The following is a 23,293-nucleotide window of genomic DNA, read 5'->3' on the forward strand; positions in this document are numbered from 1 at the left end:
TCCTTTCCGGGAAAACCACGATTTATTGAGTAGACAAGAGGTAGGCTTGATGGGAAGGCCTCAGATTGTTAACTGTGGAGTGAACAAAAGTAGGCAAAGGTGTCGGACTAGCTAACAAGGTTACAGCTGCAGCCAAAGGAAGAGAGCTGTGTCTCTGCCCCCACTTTGACCTCCTGGGGAGGCAGCTCTGGGTTCAGTCAGAGCCCTAACCCGGGCCCAGCAAATCTGGGGTGGCTGTGCCTGCACTCCCGCAGCCTGATCCAGGCAGCTCTGCCCTTCCCTGGTAAGTCAGTGAATCCTCGAGGGCTAGCGCTGAGGAGCCGAGCCCACCTCCCTGATTGGGCAGGGAGTAAGAAAGGGTTAACATAATGCTGGCCAGAGCCACAGTGTGCCAGGTGCTGCCACATAGGAAGCTGAGATCCTCTGCTGAACATGGCTGGAGCCTGGCAGGCCCACAGGGCCTATTTGTAGCCAGGGGCCCAGGCTGCTGACCTGTGACATTCCCTGGCTGCCAACCCATCCTGGAACAAGGCCAGTTCAAAGCACATTCCCTCCTCCCCTTCCTGTTCTTCCCTCACCACAGTGGGTAGGGGGGTTTTAATTTTTTCCTCCTTGACTTTCCCAGCTCCTGAGGTGCTGATGGAGTCAATACCTCATGAGAAAGCCTTCAAGTGACAACGGAGGACTGGCCTTGGAATGTCGGGGGCCATCAACAGGGACCTGCTCACCCCTCCCTGCTCACAATCCCTGATCAGCCTTTGGGCCACTCTCTGGCCCCCTGGCCTCCTGATGCAGGTGCTGGTTAGCTGCCCTGGCTGCTCTGGGGGCAGCTGAGAAATAGGCACAGGGTTTAGGAGGAGGAAAGGGGTGAAGCCCAGGATGTCCTTGGGAAGATAGAAGCAGGAGGGACCCAACTGACACCTCCCCCAACCAGAGAAGGGAGGCGGGGCAAATACAAAGGTCATAGGGAGCTGAGTGATCTGAGCCTGCTATGAAAAGGTGTAGCTGTCAGCAGATTAGGTTCCTGCTCTCCGAAGAGGGTGCTGGCCGGGAGGGCGAGGGAAGGCTTAGAAAGGTCATGCATGGTGGGGAGGAGCTAGCAAGAACTAGGAAGTCCCTGGGGGAGAATGACAAGCCCCAGGGCCAGAGATGCCAGCATGGCAGCAGCTCTGGTGCCAGGGCAGCTTGGGGGAGGTGGGGAGGAACGACCAGAGGTTTCTGAGGACGCAGATGTTGCTAGGAGAAGCTAGGAGGGGGTTGAGAGCTTTGTATTTTGTTAACAGACACTGAGATCCATTGATGTTGTGTGGGGCCTGGCAGAGGTCAGAGCAAAGGGGTCCCTCAGGCCTGTGTCAGCCCTTGCCTCATTCCTCCTGTGGCTGAGGTACTTCTTTAGCCATTTAACTGGGCTTGGGGATGGGGCTCCTGGTCTGTGTGAGGCAGCAGTGGGTAGCCCTTGCCTCCCTGTCCCTTCAGCCTCCCCCCAACACACACACCCAAAGCAGACAGCACTGGGCCTTGATTCTACCCCTCCCAGAAGACAAGGAGAAAGCCCCACATCTGGAGAGGGACAAGGCAACTCCATTTCTGGTGAGAGGTGGTGGCAAGAGGCTATAGGCTGCTTGATGGTTCAGGATCCCCAGGTAGATAGTTGGGCCCCACAGCCTCCTTATCCTCCAGGAGAAGAGGCTGCTCCATGGAGCATCCCACAGATCCTGGTGGCCAGGTACCCCAAGCTGCTGACTGTCTCCATTGGGGTAAAGAAGCTGCCTGGCCTGGGCCCCAGTTCCGTTCACAAGTGTTCTGGATGATTCTGCAAGCAATGGATGAATTCACCCACTGGCTGGCTCTCATAGCATATCCTGTACACAGCCATGAACAGAGGAAACCTAGAATGGGGAAGGAAAGACCCAGTTTAGCCTTCTAGTATACCCCTTCCCCCCTTTACCCCCGCCTACTCCCCCTCCACCTCCTAACCCTCCACTCCCCTACTCTCCCACCTTTGAGCTCAGGCACACTCTGGCTCTCAATTTCCAGTTGCTGAGAATTTGAACTTCCTAGTCCTGGGTTTAGGGTCAGGTTGTTGATTGCCCTGTTCCCTATCATATTGAACTTGCCTATATGATTCCCTGGGATGAATTATTTGTTCTAGTTGGGCCAGCCACTTAACCTCTCTAAGCCTCAGTATCATCAACTGTAAAATGGGACTAACAGAACAAAGTGCAGAAGGGATTATGTATTAATGTGAAGGTGCTCAATAAATGCATTTCCTCTTCCCATCCTCTTGCACAGGCTGCTTCCTTTACCTGGGGCTTTCCCTTGACCAGCCATGAGCTGATCTTCTGAACCTGTTTCACACTCTTACACTAGGATTCTTTCAGACCAACACAGCTCCGCTCTGATCAGCCCATCACCCCCACTGTGTTTGTGCCCCCCTGAAAAGGAGCACCTTGACACAGAGACTGTCCTCCTCATGCCTTAGCACCCAGGAGAGGATTCAGGGTACAGAAGGGTTGGCCTCCAGGTAGTGGCTTAGACTGGGGTGGAGGGACAGAGAAGTGAGACAGTCAGTTGAGTTTATTCCTGCTGCCCCAGAGCTCCAGCCCTCATAGCAGAGGACAGGAGGAAAGGACAGGAAGTGAGGCTACATAGAGGTGTCCAAGCAGTGTGGTTAAAGAACACTAGCCTGGAGGTAGTTCAAAGACTATGAACTAGCTGGGGGAGAGTGGACAGAGCAGACTCTTTCCACGCTCTAGTCTCTGTAAACATAAGGTCCCCTCTCCGCCCGCTTCACCGATGGAGGAGGGATGAGGAAGATGAATGTGGAGAGCACTTCTGGCTGTGGTTCCCTTCCCCAGTGGGGCTGGGGCAGACACCTACTTGTCCACCAGGCCCTTGTGCTGGAGGATGCTGTGTAGCTCCCGGGCTGTTGGGGGCCCCTGCAGCTTCTGCCCATTCAGCATCTCTCTCTCCAGCTGCTCAATGGGCTGTGAAGGAAATAGGATGGGTGATGGAAATGGGAGAGGAAGGTTGTCTGTGGGAGGTGGAGAGTCTGGGGCTCGGATGGGAGGTGGGGTCTTAGTAGGAAAGAAAGGCTGGGAATGCTCACAACAGTCTTAATGTTTGTGCTCAAGAGATGCCTCAAGTTAAATCCCTCTACGTTGAAACTGTTGGGCTGCCCTCCATCCTCCATTGTCCCAGGGTCCCACCTTTCCTGTGCGGGCAAAGGCTTCTGCCACCTTTCGGTTCCGCCCTCCGTAGCAGGTAGTGATGAGGTCAGCAATGCCGCAGCTCTCCAAGAAGGTGGCACAGGACACAGGGCCACTGCAGAAGAGCTTGGCAAAGCTGATCATCTCCATGAGTCCCAGTCGGATCACTGCTGCCTTGGTGTTGTCGCCAAAGCCCAGCCCGTCACAGAAGCCAGCACCCACGGCCACTACATTCTTTGGAGAGTGGAGGTCACAGGTGAGAAAGGATCCCTCCCTGCAGGCCCCTCGGCACCTACCTCACGCTCCTTCCATCAGCCATGACACGCCACTGAATTAAGTGAAGCACAGTGGGTGGGCTCCTCAACTATTTCCACCTCTTGAGTTTCCCACTTGCTGTACCCCTGGGCTCGTGCTTCCTGGCTCCCCAACCCTGCCCCATACTCCATCCTTGAGAACTTTTCCTGAAAACCAGTCTTCTGTCCAGCTGGCCCTCCCATCCATGACTGTTCTGTTCCATATCCCTGATGTCCTCAGCTCTATCCAAGATCCAGAGTTCTGGCCATCAATCTGCCTGGGTGTCCTGGATGTCTTATCTCCTGTTAGCCCGGGTCCTTCCCCAGGACATCTCCTCTTCCCCCTGGACCACCCACTGGAGGCAGGGATAGGGATGTCCCACAAGGAGCTATAGGAAGAAAGGAAGAAGGAGGTCCAATGTTTGATAGTGAATAACTGGCAGGCCTGAATGACCCTGACCTTACTGCTACAATTCTTTGTGTGTGTGTGTGTGTGTGTGTGAGAGAGAGAGAGAGAGAGAGAGAGACTTGGTGGGGAAGGGGAGCAATTGCCCAAGAGTGAGAGCCCAGAGTACCAGCAACGTCGTAGAGCTAAGCCAGGCCCTCCTTCAGGGCCTTCTCCCCACCCCATAGCTGCCTCTGCACCCCTCTCACCTTTAAGGCCCCACAGATCTCTACTGTATCCACCTCTTGCACCACTGTGATGCGGAAATTGGGTGTCTGCATCAGCTTTTTCAGAAGCTGTCCTTGGGTCTGGTCCTTGCAGCCTAAAGTGGGAAGGGGGCAAGGCTTTAAAAGGGGACTCTTGACTCTTCCCACACCTGCCCTAAGCAGGACCTGCAACCCTTTCCCTGGGGGGATGTCCCAGTCCTCCCTCACCTCTGATGCTTGGGACGCCTGATTAATGGGGAGAAGATGGCTAAATGGGGGGGCGGGGAGTACAGAGCGGGGACGTATGCTGCGCTGTGTATGCAGGTGACGATAGGGCTCTCACCAATGGTGGTCTCACAGAACTTCTCATCAGCCACCTCGCTGGCAATGTTGGCCCCCATCAGCACGCTCATGGGGAGGCCAAGCTGCTCCCCAATCACTTCAGAGATGAGCTTCAGCCCGTGAGGGCCCTCGTCTAACCCCTGGGCACAGGATGGAGCTCAGGCCAGGTGTCCTTTATGCCCAACTGAGGGCTTCCCACCCAGAAATCCTGCCCCTTCCAAATCCACTATTCATCAGTGTCCGTCCCCAAAGGCCTCTTCCCCCCGGACCACCCACTGGATTTGGGTGGAGCCTCCCTCCCCCATTCCAACGCAGCCAGAGCTTGCTGTGAGGACAGTGGATTGCACGTGAAAATGAATCCTTTTGAAAATTCTCCTTCCATATACCTTCAATCAACCTACGTCTCCAAGGCAGTGTATCCCCTCCACATCCCTAAACAACCCCCCACAGAGTACCCCAAACCAGCTTCCATCCCAGACACTGCTCCAAACCAGCCCACTTCTCATACCCACAGACATCCCTTGTATGCCTCCTAAATTCCTCAAGACATCGGCCTCCAAACCGATCTCTTACTCCCCAACCAGCCTCCCCTCCCCAGTGGCCCCCAGCACCTATTTCTCAGCCTCCCCAAAGCGACTCCTCCCCTCTCTCCAAAAAACTCTTGGCCTTCTTCTGCCATTTTCTGTTCTCTTCTCTTCCCCCACCCTGACCCCACAACAGTTAGCTGCACCCCCCCATCCACATGAAGATGTTCCTGGCACCTTAATAAGAGATACACCAATGGCGTTTGCCTTCAGGTGGCCCTTGAGCTGATCACAAATCTTGCCGATGAACTGATGAGGCACCACAAAGATCAGGATGTCAGCATCCGCTGCAGCCTGGACCACGTCTGGTACAGCCACCTGTGGGGGTGACCAGTGCTCATGGGCTTCACAGACTTCTAGCCTCTGTGGAAGCCCATTCAGGAGATCTAGGAGCTAAAGAGGGAGGCTGGTGGGGGGAGAAGGAAGGACAGTTGGGGGATTGAATCTGGAAGGGCTGAACCTGGAGGAATGAAACTGTCTTCCCTCCCCCTCATCATCATCCCTCTCCCTCCAGCTGCCCAGGGCTCTTGAGGACTCCTGGGAACCTCCACTCAGTACTCTTCTAGCCCTTGGCTGTGGGACAGTGAGGGAGGCCACAGGAGGCCTAAGCTTGGCAGGAGGAAGAGGCCAAGTAAGATTTCATCACCCGGCTTCTTAGGGCCCCCAGCTGGGAAGGGAAAGCTCTCCCTGCTGTCTTCCCTGCTCCCCCTCTCCAGGCTGGGAGCAAGCCACATGGATTTGACCAGGGACCTTAAGTCCAAGGAACAGCCTCCAACTCAGCTAATAGCCCAGTGAATAAGTAACAGGATTAGAGCCTGAGGCAGGTGCTACCCAGACCCCCAGTCTTTGGTTGCCATGGAAACCAACTTCCTTGTCCCCCTCCCTTTTCTGCCTGGAAGCCCGTAAGTGTATCAGGGGGGTGGGGATGGGTTCAGGTTCTCCTCAGTTCTAGAAAGTCCTGGAGAGCACTCTGGGGGTTGTGCATAGGGGTGCCCTGTGTCTACAGCAGCCATCCCAAGACGCTTCCTAAGTCCAAGTAGCAGCTGAAATGGCCCCCTCTCAGCAGGAAGCACCCCTCCACTTCCCTCTCCCTTCCTTGCAGGGTTTTGGGGCTCACCACGTTGGGGGGCAGCTTGTGCCCTGGCAGGTATTTGACGTTCTCATGCTGCGTGTTGATGATCTCTGTCAGCTTTCTCCCCCCGATGTCTTCCTCAAACACCCACATGGTCACCCGGGGGTCAAAGTGTGACAGCTGGGCTGCATTGCCTCCCACAATCTTGGCAATAGCTGAGCCCCTAGTGGGAGGGGGAGGACAGAAAGTAGAAGAGTCAGGGCATGACTGAGGAACGGGGGCAGGGGAGGAGGCACAGGGTGGCGGTGAGGGGACAGTGCAGCAGCCCACCAGATTATATCCTTGCCGTCTTCCTTGTGAGCTCCCGCCACCATGAAAGTGTGTCCCTGGCAGTAGAAAGGAGACTCAGTCTACCTTACACTTTGCAGCTGGAGAAGGGGGCCAGACTTCTGATCTCCCCAAACCCCACCCCCAAGCAGCTTTTCAGGCAGGGAGCACTCTGGAAACTCCCTTCCTGTGGCAAACAGGTGCAGCTGCCCAGGCGGGCAAGGACCCGAAAGGTTTGGGCACCATCTGCCCTGTGAGGGTAGGCACAGAAGAGAGCAGGGGTGGAACAGAAATTGGAGGGCACTTCCTACCCACCGTCTGCCTCCTGCCTCTCGCCCTAGCCTTGTACTCCTTGACAGAGCCACTTACCAGTTGCCGGAGCCTACAATGCAGACTTTCTTGCCAGCCATGGTGCCACTTGTCTAACTGATCCAGCTCAGTGCTCTGCTCCCCAGCTCCTCTGCCGACTAGGAGCATATAACTCCGCCACACATGGGTGCAGCCAAGTCCCGCCCTCCAGGGGCGGGTTGGGAGGCGGGTGCCCAGGGAGACAGGGACTCTGGTAAAGCCAGGGAAAGGGGAGGAAAGGTTAGAGACAGGTGGTGAACAGGAATGGGGCAGAGTCCAGGCCCCTCTTCCTTTTAGGTTTGCCAGCTGATGGTGCTAATGAGCTGCTTCCCTTGGCCCCAGCCCTCCCTCCCTGTAATGGTCTCATTTTGAGGTCTGCCAAGAAATAGCCCAGATGAGGAGCAAGTGACTGCCCCCCGTTCCCTTCTGTCCCCCAGCACTGAAATAAATTGTCTTCAGTCCTAGTAGCAGATGCAGGAATGCTTTCTTTTCCAAGGTAGGAATCACCCCCCATAGCCTCTTAGGAACCCAAAATCTCCTCTACAGGTTTGTCCTCTAGCAGTGACAAAGACTATGTCACTGGCCCCACGCTAGCTCTACCACAGGGCTGGGTGTGAGTGAGGTGGGCGGCTGTGGGCTCACTTTTAAAGACCACATAAGAGCTAGGGGCCTGCTTTGGGGGCATCCCAGCCCAAGGATAAGAGACCCCAGGAGCCCCGAGGGAAAAGGTCATCTGTTACCCACAGTGGTCATCTCAGGGACTCCCCCTTGGGCTTCTCTCCTCACCTCAAAGGATCCTCACCTGAATGTCTTCCAGGACGAGAAGGTGGGAAACGTCAAGAGTTAGAAGCTCTGATGCCAAGCAGATTCTGGGCTTGAAGAGGACAGGAGAGCAAACAAGGTGGCTAAAGCGTTCACTGTTCTTGAGAGGCTTTGAGCTTCCTCCAGTTCTTTCTTGGGTTTCCCAGCTACCACACTAGGGGCTCCCTCAAGTTAGTGGCTGGCTTGCAAGAAGCCAGAAAGGGGAAGGGAGGCAGCACCTGGGGCAGCCGTTAACTTCTGTGGCGCTTTGTGTTCCTAGATCCTATAATTGAGAGTAAGTGGGGTGTGTGATTTGGGACATGGGAAGAGGCTGGGAAGAACACACTGAGCAGTCCGGGACCCTACATCACCCACAGCCATCTGTTTGACAAGGAAGAGAAGCGGCTCTCGTTCCTAGGCTGATCTGGAGTGAGGCAAATGCCCCTACGCTCTGGCTGCCTGTGCCCCTTGGCCTAGAGGGCGGACACCAGTGTCTGCCCACGTGCGGACCTCCTGGCTCGGCGGAGTGCTGAGTGGGCGTTTTCACCCCCTGGGGCCCCTGCTGGCCGGCAACAGCAGTGAGCACCAGGCCAGAGAGGAGTCTGGGTGCAACCACCGAGAAAGGGTCAATGGGCCCGAGGGCAAGACTGGGGGGAGAAGGTTTTTCTAAGTTCTAGGGACTGCCCAGGAGGGGCCCAGCGTATTCCCTTCCCATGGCAGGGAGTTCCTCTCACCGGGGAACATACATGAAGTTGGTAGTTGATGGTTTCCCTTAGGAGTGAAAATGCACCTGCTACAGAGCCAGCCTCATTACCGCGCTGGCACTGAGACAAAGGACCAGCGCCAAGTGCCATTCTGGGTGACGCAAGAGAAAGAATGCTTTTGTCCCTGGCACATATGGCGGAAACCCCAGAGAATGGATGTTTATGCATAAAATAACCCCCTGGTTTTTTGCCTAAATTGTCCCATCTCTCATTTTGCCCCTAAAATCATTTTCAGTAGTATGGAGACAACGAACTTGTGCATTTATATGGGAATAAAGAGTGTGCAGATTCAGAACTGGCTCATCACAGCAGCTGTCTGTACTACTAGAGCTTTTCCCCAGAGCGAGCTGTAGATTATCTGCTTGAAATTAATAATGGTTCATCAGCCATTCATTATACATGTAATTAGCCTGCGTAAAAACAGATGCCATTTCAGTGTCCTTGACATCACTTTTTTCCGCTCCCAAGTTATCAACCCCACACATTCTCCTTTTCCCTACTTAAGTCCGATAAACCCCCAAGTTCCAAATTGGGAACAAGTTGTAACCTGGGTGGGTGTGACTGCATGCAAGGCACTACTTGCGTGTTCCCATCCATGAAGGCAAAGGATAATTTTTTTTTACTGCAAGTTTAGAATGTGGTCGCACTCCCCCGACATTCTGAAGCCCGTTCTCGGGTAGAACCAAACAAGACAGCAGCACCAAGAAGGCAAGTACGAGCCGCCAGGTGAGGAGCAAGCACATTATGATGGGGGCTGCAGAATTTCATGCTTCTGCTAACAGATCAATCCCGAGGGGCAGGTTATCTGTAGCCATGAGGAGCACAACACAGCACTTCCATGCCAGTCTTAAGAACTGAAATCTCTCAGGGCCGTGAAAGTGGAGCCTTAAAAGGCCTGGCAGGCAGAGGCACACAGTCTTCGGCTGCGCAGCCCTCGCTAGATAGGAGCCCTGGGAGGAACTCGCCTACAGGTGGCTCGGGATCAGCAAGCCTAAGGAACCGCAGGCGCCCCCCCAGGCAGTGCTCTGGAGCCGGCGGGTGCCACAGGGAGCTCAGCAGGGTGAGGGAGGAGATCGCAGTGCTACTGGCTCGTGCTCGTAGGACCTCCCTACTGAGAGCTGGGGGCAGGACGCTCAGACCCAGTGAGGAAGCCCAATAATCCCAACCAGTAGCCGGCCTGCTTGGACCACTGGGCTGACAGAAGCAGCTCTCAGGTGAGAACCTGAGGTCCACAGGGTAGAAACCTTGTTTTCCACCCTATCTCTAGTGCCTAGCACCACAGCGAGCACACAGCAGGCGCTCAAGAAATATTTGTTACTCAAATAAAATGAACAGACACCATGAGCATGGCTAATGGTATCAGAGAAAGAGCTCAGGGAAGAGCTCTCCCTCAATAGGTAGGGGGACCCATCCTTCAGAAGATTCTTTTATTAAAACTGGGTGACATCGGTAAGGGGACAGTACAAAAAAAATTTTGGTCCATGAAAAAAACATAATAATTCAGTTAATAAAAACAGTTATCTTCAACAGGGACACTATGTAGGAGTGCTGAACTTCCTTCTCATGGTCCCAGCCCCAAGGACAGAGGTTGTCCAGTGTCTGTGGGGAGAACCTTTTAAGGGAGGGATGGGATAATGGGAGGAAGGGGAAGATGGGGAGAAAATTCTGTCCCCGGTGTGGAAGAGGCAGGGATATGGGGCTGGAGGATGTGCTCGCAGGAGCCTGAGGAGGGGGTGGGGAAGCAGGGGCTTTTGTCAGTTCTGTGGGTTTAGAGCCCAGGCTGAACGGAATTCCCCTCTGTGCCCAGCTGTCTCCCACCCTGCTATGTTGAGTCTGCGAGCCTGGGATATGCTAACTTGGGGTGATACAACCTGGAAGAAGAATCTGAGGCTCTCCTGGAAAGATGCAAAACCATCTCAGTTCCAAGGGGCCAAGATCACAAGGTCCTGCTGCTACCTGAGGGGGTCTGAAGCTTTGAGGGCAGGGGCTGGGGAGTCACAATCCTGTGAGGCAGGGAGAGGGAAGAGTCACAAACCCAACTCAGAGCTATTCGCCAGCCCTAGGCGCTTTCACTCCTCAGTGCCCTAGAAGTCACCAGTGGGTGTCAACTGGGCAGACAAGGGACAGGAAGACAGGGATGGCCCAGGGCTTTTACCCGTTTGATTTGAGGCCTGTTTCTCTATGAAGGGATAGGGGAGGCAGGATGGAGTGAATAAATGAGTCACACCTCCAAGCAACAGCAGGAAGGAACGGCCTCTGCTGGCAATGACAAAACCCCAGGTTAGATCCCTGGGGCTCTGACAGAGAAAGGCAAGATTCCCCCACCCAAATGCCCTGCGTTAGGACAGCTCGAGAGCAGGGGATCCTAAAGACAGCAGCTACAGGGAGTGTGCTGGGAGGGAGCACTAGTTAACAAACTCCAATACTGATGTGGACCCCCTACGAGGGAGTAAGAGAAGCACTGAGACAGCAGGCCAATCCAGAGGGCTGCGGACTGACCTGGGGCTCAGTGGGGCCCAAGAACCAGGGTTCCTTTAGTGCTAGAGGGCAACAAGTAAAGGGAGCGTGTGCGCCAAACCTGTGGAGGGAAGGAAGGAAATTGGATTCCGTTATCCAGAGAGCCAAGATCAACTAGCTTATGGAGTGCCCCCAGGCCTGAGTCTCAGAGAAGGGGCTACAGCTCCCAACTCCTGGGTCTCTGAAGGGCAGGATCAGTGTAGCCGGTCCCCTTGAAGACCACCTGGCCTTAGGCCCAAGCCATTCAATGCACTGATTACCACTACAGGTTCTCTCTCTAATACTATCTAGAGGTCCTATGTAGACCAGGGGAGGGTAGAGGCACATGGGAACTTTGTGGGGCAAAGGGAGGCTGGGGGACAGGAAGGGATGGGGTGGGAGAAGAGGGTGACAGGTGTCTTGTGGGACAGAAATGCGAGACCCTCTTCATTCTGGTGTTGTCCTTGAACCAACAGCATCCCCTGGAAGGCCCCAAGCAAGACCAAGGCAGGTGCTATGAGGCAGGCAGCACAGGGCCCAAATACGAATCGGTGCAGCCAAATCAGGGCTGTGGGAGAGGCCCTATGTATTTCGGATTCCCAAGGCTTGCTCTAATTCTTGTCGTCTCTGCTGCACCTAGGGAGAAAACAGTGGAGGGAGCAGGAGATGAGACAAACCAGAAGCTGGCACCTCATACCGCTGACCCCCATCTGGGGTTCAGACCCCTTGCTTTTCGTCAGTTTCCCATGCCCAGGCACCTACCTTGGAGTAGAAGTATCGGCACACAGCCTCCTGAGCCCAAGGCTGGAAGTAAAACTCGGCTCGGCGCTCTTCCTCTGGGTTACCCACCACATCGGTCATGGTCTGGGGGATATGGGAGGGGGAAGAGAGAGGAGAATAGACTTGTCTCCCTCCTTCACACCTGTTATGGACTGAATTGTATCCCCCCAAAAGATGTCAAAAATCCTAACCCCCCAGTACCTGTGAATGTGACCTTATTTGGAAATAGGGTCTCTGCAGATGATCAAGTTAAGATGAAGTCATTAGGGTGGGCCTAATCCAACATGACTGGTATCCTTATAAAAAGGGGGAACTTGGACACAGAGACAGACATGCACAGAGGGAAGACGATGTGAAGACACTTGGAGAACACCATCTGCAAACCAAGGAATGCCTGAGGCTACCACAAGCTAGGGGAGCAGCCTGGAACAGATTCTCCCTCACAGCCCTCAGAAGAAGCCAACCCTGCCAACACTCTGATTTCAGAATGCCAGCCTCCAGATAAAAATAAATTTTTGTTTAAGGCACTCAGTTTGTGGTACTTTACTATGGCAGCCCTCGCAAACTACTAATACAACGACCGAAGTCACCCTTTGCTATTAGTGAGTCTATTGCTTTGTTCAGGGACCCTTTCTGGCACCCCTCGTCCCTCGCTCCTTTGCTCGGCCTTTGTAATTAGTCACAGTCACCTTTCACGGAGAAGGAGAAAACTGCGGGCACATTTCACTCGTTCAATGCTCACCCCCCCTTCCTTGCCTAAGCTTGTGGTGCTCCCCTCTCTGAGAAACACCTCAGATCCCACCTTCACCATGGGGCGTTCCCCAGCTATCCCAGCCTCACCTACCTCCCTTCTCCTCTGAATTATCGCAGTGGTAGTGGTGAGTCCCCATCATGACTTATGTGGTTTACAACTTTTTTATATCAGATCAGTTGGTTCCCTTCCCCCCAAAAGAAAATAACCCGGTTTGAAACAATCCTTTCTTTGCTTCTGCTAATAACTTCCTTGCTCCTCCCCCCACGCCTGTCTATCAAAACCTTCCATTCTGTACAACTCCTCAGAGGGCCTATTTACTAGAAGGGATGCTGCCTAATTCATGAATCATTGAATAAAACCAATTAGATCTTCCCATTTTAAATAAATAAATAAATGCATAAATCCTATTAGCCTAGTTTCTCCAAACAGAATGCAGGTTGCTCTGAAAGCAGAGATCCAGGTCTGCACTCTGCATCCCCTACAATGTGACACCTCACAGTAAGGAGACTGGATAAACACTCGATGGCTCCACCTCATATCCTGACTCGATTAGAAAACAGACCTGAGAGCAGGCTAAAGAAAATCTGGTCCTTCACTTCCCCCTCCGGCTCTTCTACCAGATGCTACAGAAACAAAGCAAATCTGTGCCTCACTGACCTAAGGCCCTATGCACCTTTCCTAGTTCTTTACCTTGAGGTCCCGGCACTGGGACTGTAGCCAATCATTGATGAAACCCTGAGGGTCTCTGGCGAAGCTCAGCATGAACTCCCGCTGGGTCTTCAGCTGATTGATAGTTTCTATTGTCTCATGGATCTGAAAGGAAGAGAAGGACGCTCCTAACATTTCAGACTGGGAAATGCGAAGTTACACAGCAGACAGTGCCTGCCACTCCCAACCGAGGCCTGGAGTGCTGCCCAGCGCTCAGCATTCTTTCAGCAGATATGTGCACGGTGTCACACACCCCACGTGGCCGAAGTTTTCCTTCTGGTCTCCACAACGTCCACCATGGGGGGAGCCGCACGGCGAATACTTAATCCACAGCACAAATAGGTGCAAAAACACTCTGAGGTAGGAGCAGTGGTACAGACCGCTGGCTCAAAAGCTGTGCTCCAGAGGTCTGTTCCTGCCTTCCCCTCATCATCCATACTCGTCCTGGCAACTTCCTTCACTGACAGATCTTCCATTACCACTGACAGGTTCGTGAGTCCTCAGTCTACAGACCAGTCCATTTTCTAAACTCCAACCACTCCATCTGTTTGGACAGCTCAAGGCACCTGAAACTCTCCAAAATGAAATTCACTACCTTTCCCCCAATACTCACTTCTGTTCTCCTGTTGCCAATCTGGATGAATACTACCATGCATCCAAGCTGAAACCCTGGGAGTCATAATGCCTCCTTCTCCCTCAAGCCGCTCCCCGCCATCCAAATCTCTTCAGTTCCACTTTGACACCTCTCAGATTTACTTCTTTTCATCCTTACTGTCAGTACCACAGGTTTAGGCCTCCACACGTCTCCCATGCGTTACTGCACTGGCCTCCTGTTTGGGCTTCTGGCCTCCAGATCCGCCCCTCTTACAACTCACTTTCCACTTTCCTGCCAGTGATCATTCTAAATGCAAAGAGCATCACTGCCTCCAGTCTTCAGGACGAAATAGAAACCAGTTTCCCTGTATCAAAGCTTCTTCATGGTTAGGCTCCTGCTTCCCTGTCCAGTTTCTTTTCCCCAAATTTCCCATCCCTGGCACCCTGAAATAGACCTAGCACATTAAACAGCTTGTACTTCTTGAACATACTTCTCTCTCGTTTTTACATACCCTGTTCTCTCTTTTTGCAATGTCCTCTGCCTCCCACACCCCTAAGCACTATCCTTTCTCCCCTTTCATTAACTCTCACTTTGTCCTTCAAGATTTAGTTGGGGCACCAACTCTTCCAGGAAAGCCTCCCTGTTCTTTGTGTTCCTTCGAGCCTTTTCTGGCTTTCCCTGCATGGACTATGTCTAACCAAGAGAATAGCAGAAACAGCAGCAGTTATTGTTTTCATGTGCCAGATACCGTGTCGTCTTTACATACATCGTCTCACTGAATCCTCACAACAACCTTATAAAAAAGCGATAGTCTCGGGCGCCTGGGTGGCTCAGTTGGTTAAGCGACTGCCTTCGGCTCAGGTCATGATCCTGGAGTCCCTGGATCGAGTCCCGCATCGGGCTCCCTGCTCGGCAGGGAGTCTGCTTCTCCCTCTGACCCTCCCCCGTCTCATGTGCTCTCTCTCTCTCATTCTCTCTCTCAAATAAATAAAATCTTTAAAAAAAAAAAAAGCGACAGTCTCTATTTCACAGTTCAAAAACTAAGGCTCAAAGCTCTTCGAAGTTACGGCCAGAATCCTAGCATCCAGCTCCAACTGGTACCTGTGCTGGTGTATACTAGGTGTTAATACATCCTGAACCAATGTCGAGAATCAAAAGACAGCCTACGAGCTGTGGCAGAGGGCTGGTGGCACCCAAGCTACCCAAGGCAGGGGCCCCTACCTTGTTGTCTAGAGTAGCAATCTCCTGCTGGCTGGCAGTCGACAGCAGGAAAGAATTCATCTGGGTCTTCAAAGTATCATCCACTTCCACATCGATGTCATAACAAGCAGTCTTTTTCTGATCATTTGGGTCAACACTGGGGAGGAAACCAAAAGGGACTGGTAAAGGGCTCGTCCCCTAAGACCTATTTACACAAGATCCAGAAGAAGGCCCAAGAATGAAGGTAAGGGGTCGACTGCAAGAAGGCACAAGAGAACTTCTGCATGTAACAGAAACTTCCTGTACCTTCCTTCCGATGGTAGCTACATGGTGTTACATTTGACAAACTCTCCAACTACACTTCAAGTGTGTGTGACCTACTGTATATAAACCCCAACCAAGCTACTATGTTTTTTTAGATCAGTGGTAAAAATTCAAATGGTCCAAAAGATATCCAGTGAAAATGAAGTTTCTCTCCCTCCCCAAAGGAAACTACCACTGTAGTATCTTACATACCTTTCTCCCTGTTAAACTAAAATTGACCCTGAAAATAAATTCAAATAAAACACATACCATACAAAATAAAGTAAAAAGCAGCTTAACTTTTAAGCACAGGGCAGATGAGCTATTAACAATCCAACATATAAATCGTAGGAGTTACTGTTGGCTGAGTGACAGCTCAGGATATAAAGGAAGGAAAGCCTTATTGGAATTAACACGGAGTAAGGGAAAGAAGGCAGAGAGACTGTAGCCAGCCGCCTGCTGCTCTGAGGAGGGGGAAGGGCATTCCTTCACTCCATGTCCAGTAAGATGCCTTGCCCATCCATCTTCTGAACGGAACAGAGAGAGGAGATAATGGAACTGCGGAGTCTCAGGCTGGAATGTTTTACCATCCACAGAAGAGATGGGAGCCCGTCTGCGATGGGCTGGTAAATGTCTAACAACCGATTCTCCAAAAGAGGAGGGGAAAAAAAGCCAATTTGGAGCATTTGCTGATTTCTGTGGTTTAAATATTCCCAACGTGGCTGGGTTCAAGCTGCCAATGTTATGTCACTGATCACGGAGCTGCGATGAGATGTGCAGTAACACGCCATAACACATTATAGCACTTTACTTTGCCGGAAGACCTACGTTAGTTTTTCCGAGGAGGATCTTCCCGTTTACGAGAACAGGCGAGAAGCAAAACCAGCGCCTGGCACCGCTGTCGCGGCAGCATATCCCCGAGGCAGCGCGTGCCCCGAGCAGCTTCTCTGGGAGAACCCCAGCCAGCATCTCGGCAGCGAGCCACCAGGGCTGTGACTTGTGTCTGTGAGCACGCGGACTTTGTTTCTATTTATTTTGCGTGAAAGAGGTCCTTTTGGGGGTCTGGGACGCTCAAAAAGGTTTCCACGTAAATTAAACGTAATCGCTTTGTTGCTTTATGCCTCTTTAGCTCGTGAGAAAGTCTTCGCGGGAACGCTCTCCTCTTGGACAGCAGGAGAAACGGACTGCTGTTTCTACCAGACGTACGCAGCAGACGTAAGTAACCTCGCAAACACAAATACTGGTAAGATGTAATAGAACAATTAAGAAATTATGAGCTTGGGGGTGTATGCTACCCTCCTTTTCACCAAACGGTGAGTGTAAAGAATTTACATCACTGCTATTTGACAACGTGCTCCCTGAAAATCGGACAGCCGGTTTGTGAGAGCTGGTGCCCGGCCACCGCAGCCCACGGCTGCCTCCCCTACGTACCCACCTGATGATGTGATTAATGATGATGGGCTCCGGTGGCATGAGCAAGGCGTGAAGCCGCTGAGGGATCTCTGAAAACTTCATACGTTGAGACTCGAAGATCTGTGTGAAAGAGGAAAAAGGCAGCTACGAAGTGGGCATTTTGAGCACAACTAGTGCTCCACTGGACTCCGGCAAAAGAATGGGTCCTTTTCTTACCTGCTGGAGGTACTTGTCACAGATGACAAACTCCCGCTCGTGAGGGTCCTGGAGCTTATGTGTCTTAATATATTGCCACAGTGCTTGGATGATCACTGGACGGGTCTGGGTGTGGATGCCCAGGAGCCGCGCCAGGCGAGGGTCTAATTTAAACTGGGGAGGCTGCAGAGAACCAAAGAGGACAGGGATGAAGCTAGTGAGCTGGGTCTATATGCGTTTTGGGGTGCTTTAGTGTGGCCACACATTCAAGCCATTCAACAAGCATTAATGTAGTGCTTTCTCTGGGGCCAAAAAACACTAGGAAGAACTCAGAGATGACTAAGCCCCTCTCCTTGTATTTAGGGAGTTTATCGTCTGGTGACAAATCACCCACAACTAGACTTAAACCTCTGAGTATCAGGCTGCTGATGGGAGGTGGCTGTGAAAGCTAGGTCCCCTGACGTCACCCCAGAATACCTGGTAGTCCAGCATCAGGAGGACAGTACACCGTACATTCACGTCTCCTGGCCGCTTCACCTGGAAGCCGTCCGTCTCCTGGGTAGTGGCGGTCCTGTGCCACTACAGAGAGGAAGATGTCAGGGGCTGCTCTCCCAGAGGAAGAGCTGGGGTGGGAGGGAAGAGCGTCTGTAATGACTGAATATTCAACTTTGATTACTGAGGCTATTGGGAAAGAGCAATAGCAGGAAACATTTCTAAACATTGCATAAAGATCTCGGATTACTGTCTGTACATAAACAGATTAACCTTTGATTCTATTTAGGGTCACATTTAAATTAGCCTAAATTTTCAGTGGTAACTTTATCTACCAAATGGATAATACATTATGTGCACAGTAAAAAAAAAAACGTGGCTATCATTTCTTGAATACTTACTATGTTCAAGAGTCTTCTAAGACCTTTACCTGGGATTATCTCATTTAATTCCCACAACTTCCACATAAGATAGACACAATTAAACCTATTTTACAGATGAGCAAACTAATGCTTAGACGAGTGGAGTAACTTGCCTAAGGTCAAACAACCACTAAGTGGTAGCGCTGTGATTTGAGCTCTGGCATGTCTGATTCTAAAGCCCACTTTCTTAGCCACTATACTCTACTGCTATAAAGTCAAGTTAAATATATTTACAAATTTCTATTGATTCTATGACTTACTTCCCTTATTAGATGGTAAAGACCTTTCCATGTCTCTTAGTGGTTGAGGTTAAGGGGCTGCAGCTACACTGGCAAAGAAAGGAGCAGGTTAAGTTCACTCAGGGAGCTGGACTGTGTCATTCTGTTTTGACTGTACCCCAAAGAACACTGTCGCTAACATGGTCTTCAGAACACTGTGTAACCAGGCTTTATAACAAAGGATTTCTGATGACGTGGGAAGTGAATCTAAACAGAACAGGAGCCAAAAGGAAGTCCCCGATCTATCTATAGAGGTAACCTTGTAAGGACTAGAACCCTATTAGCTAACCGCCTTAATTACAGCACCTGCTATCAGGAAAAAGTATGAGTAGGGTGTGGATAACTACATCTCACCATTATTAATAAGCAAGATGCAGAGATAACCTGGAATGTATAAGAGGCCTCCATTAGAATTTCCCTTGGGGCAGCAACCAGGATAATAACATTAAAAAGGTGGGACAAGTCAGACTGCAAGAGCTCTTGGGTTCAAACAGTATCAGAACAGCTAGTGCCACCTGGAGGTCAACGTGCAAACTGCAAGGGTAGTACTTTATACTGGGGGTAACCCTGTATACCTCTCCCTCTCCCTAAACATTAAAGTTGGGCTCCCAAGTCCCTCATCCTTCAGTCATGGAGTCAAAGCCTAGAGGACAGAACTACTCACTTCTACCAGATGGTTGTCTGGCCCATACAGGTCTTTGTCCAGTTCGATCACCAAGGACTTAAAAAAGGAAGAGAATTTCCTCTTTTGTTTGGTGGCATCATATTTGGACAAAGCTGACTAGAGGAGAGAGAGGAGAGATCATGTTAGAAAAGACCAGAAGAAATTCCTCAAGACAAAAATCCCATTAAAAAGGAACCCACAACAGCAGTGGGAAAAAAACTCAAAAAACTGTCTTCTGAATCTCTCTCAGGAGATGACAAGGTCGGTGTCTGGGGGTATTAAACCCATCAGAGTAGCCACAGAACCCTGAAGAAGCAGCCAATAACATGTACAGGGTCACTGACTTACCCACCTCATTTCCCTAAGGGAAATGAGGCAAGTTAAGCCAAACCGTTGCCCGTAACAAAGCGAGTCTGAACAGAGAAAAGTCTGACTCTAGAGGGGAAATGAATCACAGGCAATAAGCAGCCAGAACAAAAACAGCTTTATTTGGATGGAATGACACCACCAGCAGATGGACTGGACCTATATAGAGAAGGAAGCTCTGACACGGAGCCCCGGTTTTCCTGCAAAAATGCATTCAAATTAGCTTGCTTATGAACAGCTAAAAACAGAGAGTGCAAGGAATGAAAGGTGAGCTTCTGGGGTAGGAAGTTTGGGCTAATACCTGTCAGCTGATGTTCCCCATGAAGCAAAGAAAACTATCCCTCTTAAACTGTGAGAGGTCTCCAATGACAGTTGGGAAGGTGGAGATACCACAGTGGGAATCAAGGACCTCAAGGACTCAGATAGAGAAGCATGTCTTCAAGTGCTAAGTGCAAACTCACTTGATTTTTAAGAAACAAAAACCAAAAACTGAATAATCTGCAGATGCTAAGTCCAATGGCCAGCACCATCAGAAGGAAGGTAAACAACAAATCAAATCCCAGAACAATAAGGTTCTTGATATGATACCACAGCGAGGGCCAAGCTGTGGGAGCCAGACACAAAGAACCATTGTCTTTTAGTGCAGGGAACACAGTGACCCTCTCCCTGCTGTTCCCAACAGGAGCTGTGAGCACCGATCAGGCTTCCTGCCAACCAGACAACATTGCTTGCTCCCAGCAGCTCCCACCCTAGACGTCAACCACAGTGGACTTTGAACTCACATCCTCCAGGAGCCGTCCTTCTACCCGAAGCTCCCAGGAAGCCACCGTCCCTTCCCCATCCTCGGCATCTGATTTAGCCGGATTGAAAGTGTTAGAAATGAAAATTCGCAGCTTCCGTTTTTGCTGAGGAAGGCAGAAACAGGATTGATGGTGGGGCTTCAGTGCTTTAATATTGAAGACAAGCTCTCCCCAAACCCCCAAATTACTCCTAACAGACTGGCTTACTATCTACCCATTCCCTGGGGTGGGTGGATAGAGATTCCATCTATAAGAATACAGGCCACTGGCCTGAGTGCAAGTGCATACACGAGGATGCCAAACAGACAAAGTCATGCAAGGTGCCAGGTTCCCAAGGTAGCAGAGCAGTTATGGCAAAAACACGGACAGGGTGTATTTCTGGTGCAAGAGATAGCAAAAGCCCCTCCCCCTTTGCTGTTCAGTTCTAATGTAATTCTCAGTTCGTAGGCGGAAGGGAGATGTAATTTAAATGCCAAGGAGAGCTGCGCTGTGCCTTTGATTTCTCATCCTAAGCCCACTGAAGGTTCCCGAGCCCTCTCCTTTGGCTCTCTGCCTAGCACTCTCCTGCATTACCTTGATGGGACGTTTCAAGGCCTCCTGGATATCTAGCCGTTTCCTCATGATAGTCTGGTCCAGTTTCCTTTCAAAAGCCAAGAGATCCATATAGGCCTGGGATTCTGGTACCAGTTCACGAATCTTAGGAACAAAGAGATATCATTGGGATCTAGAGCTGACCATTTCTATTTTCAAACTCAGGACATCCTCAAGAAGACCTACAGCCTGGACTCACCCTTTGAGGTAGAATTTTGTCAGCCATCTTCTTTTTCTTTGCACTGTTTGGAATAAATACTGTTATCAGGTTGGGATAGAACTAGCCAGAACATGAAGACAGACTGGTCAGCACCTCCGTTTATAGGATAATGAAGGGACTGCAAAGCATCTCTCAAATCAAAGACACTCCGCCCATCCCCACCCCCACCCATGTGAGGCATTCTGAAGAATGAGCACCCATCTGCTGACACAGCACCACCACTTCTGGGTTCGGTCTCTCCCATCACCTGTGTCCTCACGGGCTTCCTCCCTCCTTCCCTCCCTCCCTCGCCCCAGAGTCATCTTACTTGTGGTTTCGATTTTGGACCGCCTGCTGCTGGACCTGCTGTATCTGCTGAGGTGCAGGTCTCTTGCGGGACTGGTCCATCCCTGACTGGGCCAGGCCAGGTCGGACTGAAGGGTTCCCCCCATAGCCAGGGGGTCCCATGGAAGGTCCCTGAGGTGTCATTCGGCTGCCTGGCAGCATACCTGGTCTCTATAGAGAGGAGAGGACCCAGAGATGTCATGGCTTCCCTACAAACCCCGCCAAGAAAAAGTGAGAGATGGCCTGAGTTCTTTGAATGAACAAGGCTGGGGGTGGGGTGAAGCACAATGGAAGGAGAGCCCTCTGTCTCTGAAATCCAAATAACTGGAGCGTCCTGTACTCCAGGTACAATTCCACAGGAGAATATAGCCCCAAAGCTAAGAGACACCCAGATTATACTCAAATGCTCCCCAGTCTATTTTGTATCCGACACATTGGGCATCTTCTCTAAGTCCCACATTTACTCAGATGGTACTGCCAGCTATCGTTTCCTTAGAAGCTGACCTCAATTTGCTTGCTACACCTTCTGTGTAGTGTTCCTCCGGGCACTGGAACTGCCCTAGCCCTTTTGCACTCCGGTCCTCACATGCCCACCTCTGGCCCCACTTCAACCACGCTGTTTCTGTACCCTGACTCCCCAACGGAAACAATGCTCCCAGGAGCAGGTGGGGATGCTAACCGCCTCCCTTCTCTTCCTCCGCACTGCCTGCCCTCACCCCCACTCAGGGCCCGAATCCCTCCCAGGAGAGTCCCTCCTACTTCTCCCCCACCCCTGTCAGTCCCAGGCCCCCGCTCGGCCCCGCCCCCGGCCCGCGCGCCCCTCCTCCTGCCCCACTCACCGGATAGGCCGCTCCGGGCATCGGGGAGCGGTACAGCCCTTGACCCGGCGCCGGGCCCATTCGCACGGGAGGCCCCGGAGTCCCGCCCGGACCCAGGGCAGCCGCCGCGCCCGCCCCTCCTGAGGCTCCGGCACCGCCGCTCGGAGCCACAGACTGGAAACCCGCCCGGGCCGCCATCTTCCCCCGAGCCGCTGCTGCAGCTGCACAAAGAACCGGAACCGGAACTCCCCCCGCCCCCCGCGCGCCCCCCGCACGCCCGCCTGTCCGCCCGGCCGGCCGGCCGGCACGGGAGGCTCGGGGCAGCGAGACTGTGGGCTAGAGGGGGGCGACTAGCGGAAAAGGCGTGCTGACCACTCCCTCCCGTCTTCGCGCTCCGGGAGGGAAGACCATAGAGAAGAATTCCGGGATAGAGAGGCCCTGTGAGCGGGCGCCCCCAGGCCGACGGGAGGAAGACAAGGCCCTGGAAAGGGGGACCACACCTCAGCCTCAGAGCTCTGATGACGGGGGTGATGGAGTAACTGCTTCATGCAGGCGCAGGAGATTTAACTTTCTAAAGCGCTTTGTTTTTCGTTACCTTCTCTTACTGCTGTAAGCCTGGGGGGCTGAAGAGGAGAATGCACTGTTTATTCCATTTTACAAACCGGAAAGCTGATCTTAGTGAATGACTTCGCAAAGATCAACCAACAAGTTAGCAGTAAAGCCGAAGCCCAGAATCCAGATCTTCTAGCTCATAGCCCAGGGCTCATTCCACAGATACAGTACCTCAATAACTACCTCACACCGCAATTTGAACCCAACTTTGTCCCTGACCTTTAAAACCTAACCTGCTTCCAGATTTTATTTTTGAATTTTGACCCTGCCCCCTCTCTAAAGAATCTTTTGTGCTAGGACTTCTCTTTGGGACTTTTGTTGTCTTTCACCTCGCCCTCTTTTCCTGGCCAGTGGTTGAAACCATTCCTGGTGTGATGGTCAGTCGGCCCCATCCCAGGAGGCTCAAGCCTTCTTACTTCTCCCTGATTGTTTGGCCCCAAGCTAAGCTCAGCTCTAGGCACTTCTTGGTAAGGCCTCAGTACTGTTCAAATAAGAGAAGAACGACACTGAAGAGATGGTTGAAACCCAGTTTATTAGACCAGAGGCATGCGTCACCCATAGCCCTGCCTGCGGTTCCCCATCCGGCGCACACCCATGGGCCTTGCTCCTGCTTCCCTCTGGAGAGGTCTGATCTCCAAAGAACTTCTAGGAACCAAGAGTTCCCGAAAATCCCATAGCCTCACTCTGCAGCTCCAGACCAATGCACAGGTGACCTGCCAAAGTCCTGTTCTGGGGTTGGAGACCAAGAGACAGTTGGGTAGAGAAGGCTTGGGAAAGGGTAGGGCTCTGGCCTAGGAGGAGTGCCTGGGGGAGGGGGCATGGCAGGCCCTCTACCTCATTCATTTCTCATTAAGATAGGAAGGGAGGGACA

General features: G+C 52.0%; 2 protein-coding genes across 4 annotated transcripts; both read right to left on the minus strand.

Moving 5' to 3' along the window:
- Nucleotides 1-3: 3 nt before the first annotated feature.
- On the minus strand, nt 4-6,974 carry GPD1 (glycerol-3-phosphate dehydrogenase 1). Of its 2 annotated transcripts, XM_035002699.1 has the most exons (9): nt 6,848-6,970; nt 6,482-6,537; nt 6,197-6,374; nt 5,257-5,397; nt 4,497-4,635; nt 4,157-4,269; nt 3,210-3,443; nt 2,881-2,987; nt 4-1,889 (listed from the first exon to the last, which is right to left on the minus strand). In XM_035002699.1, exons 1-9 carry the CDS (start codon nt 6,953-6,955, stop codon nt 1,793-1,795), a joined length of 1,173 nt encoding a protein of 390 aa, XP_034858590.1. In that variant the 5' UTR covers nt 6,956-6,970; the 3' UTR covers nt 4-1,792. The 2 variants fall into 2 exon arrangements, with proteins under 2 accessions (XP_034858590.1, XP_034858591.1); XM_035002700.1 differs by lacking the exon at nt 6,482-6,537 and having other exon boundaries at nt 6,848-6,974.
- Nucleotides 6,975-9,804: 2,830 nt separating this feature from the next.
- Nucleotides 9,805-22,154, minus strand: SMARCD1 (SWI/SNF related, matrix associated, actin dependent regulator of chromatin, subfamily d, member 1). 2 transcript variants are annotated; one of them, XM_035002697.1, is made up of 13 exons: nt 21,832-22,148; nt 20,976-21,163; nt 20,648-20,690; nt 20,431-20,553; nt 19,840-19,962; nt 18,692-18,808; nt 17,313-17,414; nt 16,857-17,018; nt 16,663-16,760; nt 14,946-15,081; nt 13,112-13,234; nt 11,650-11,751; nt 9,805-11,523 (listed from the first exon to the last, which is right to left on the minus strand). In XM_035002697.1, exons 1-13 carry the CDS (start codon nt 22,006-22,008, stop codon nt 11,470-11,472), a joined length of 1,548 nt encoding a protein of 515 aa, XP_034858588.1. In that variant the 5' UTR covers nt 22,009-22,148; the 3' UTR covers nt 9,805-11,469. The 2 variants fall into 2 exon arrangements, with proteins under 2 accessions (XP_034858588.1, XP_034858589.1); XM_035002698.1 differs by lacking the exons at nt 9,805-11,523; nt 11,650-11,751 and adding an exon at nt 11,939-12,043 and having other exon boundaries at nt 21,832-22,154.
- Between the last annotated feature and the right edge of the window lie 1,139 nt (nt 22,155-23,293).

The sequence above is a fragment of the Mirounga leonina genome, unplaced genomic scaffold, assembly GCF_011800145.1.
Source record: "Mirounga leonina isolate KUSES-001 unplaced genomic scaffold, KU_Mleo_1.0 Mir_126, whole genome shotgun sequence".
NCBI lineage: Eukaryota > Metazoa > Chordata > Mammalia > Carnivora > Phocidae > Mirounga > Mirounga leonina.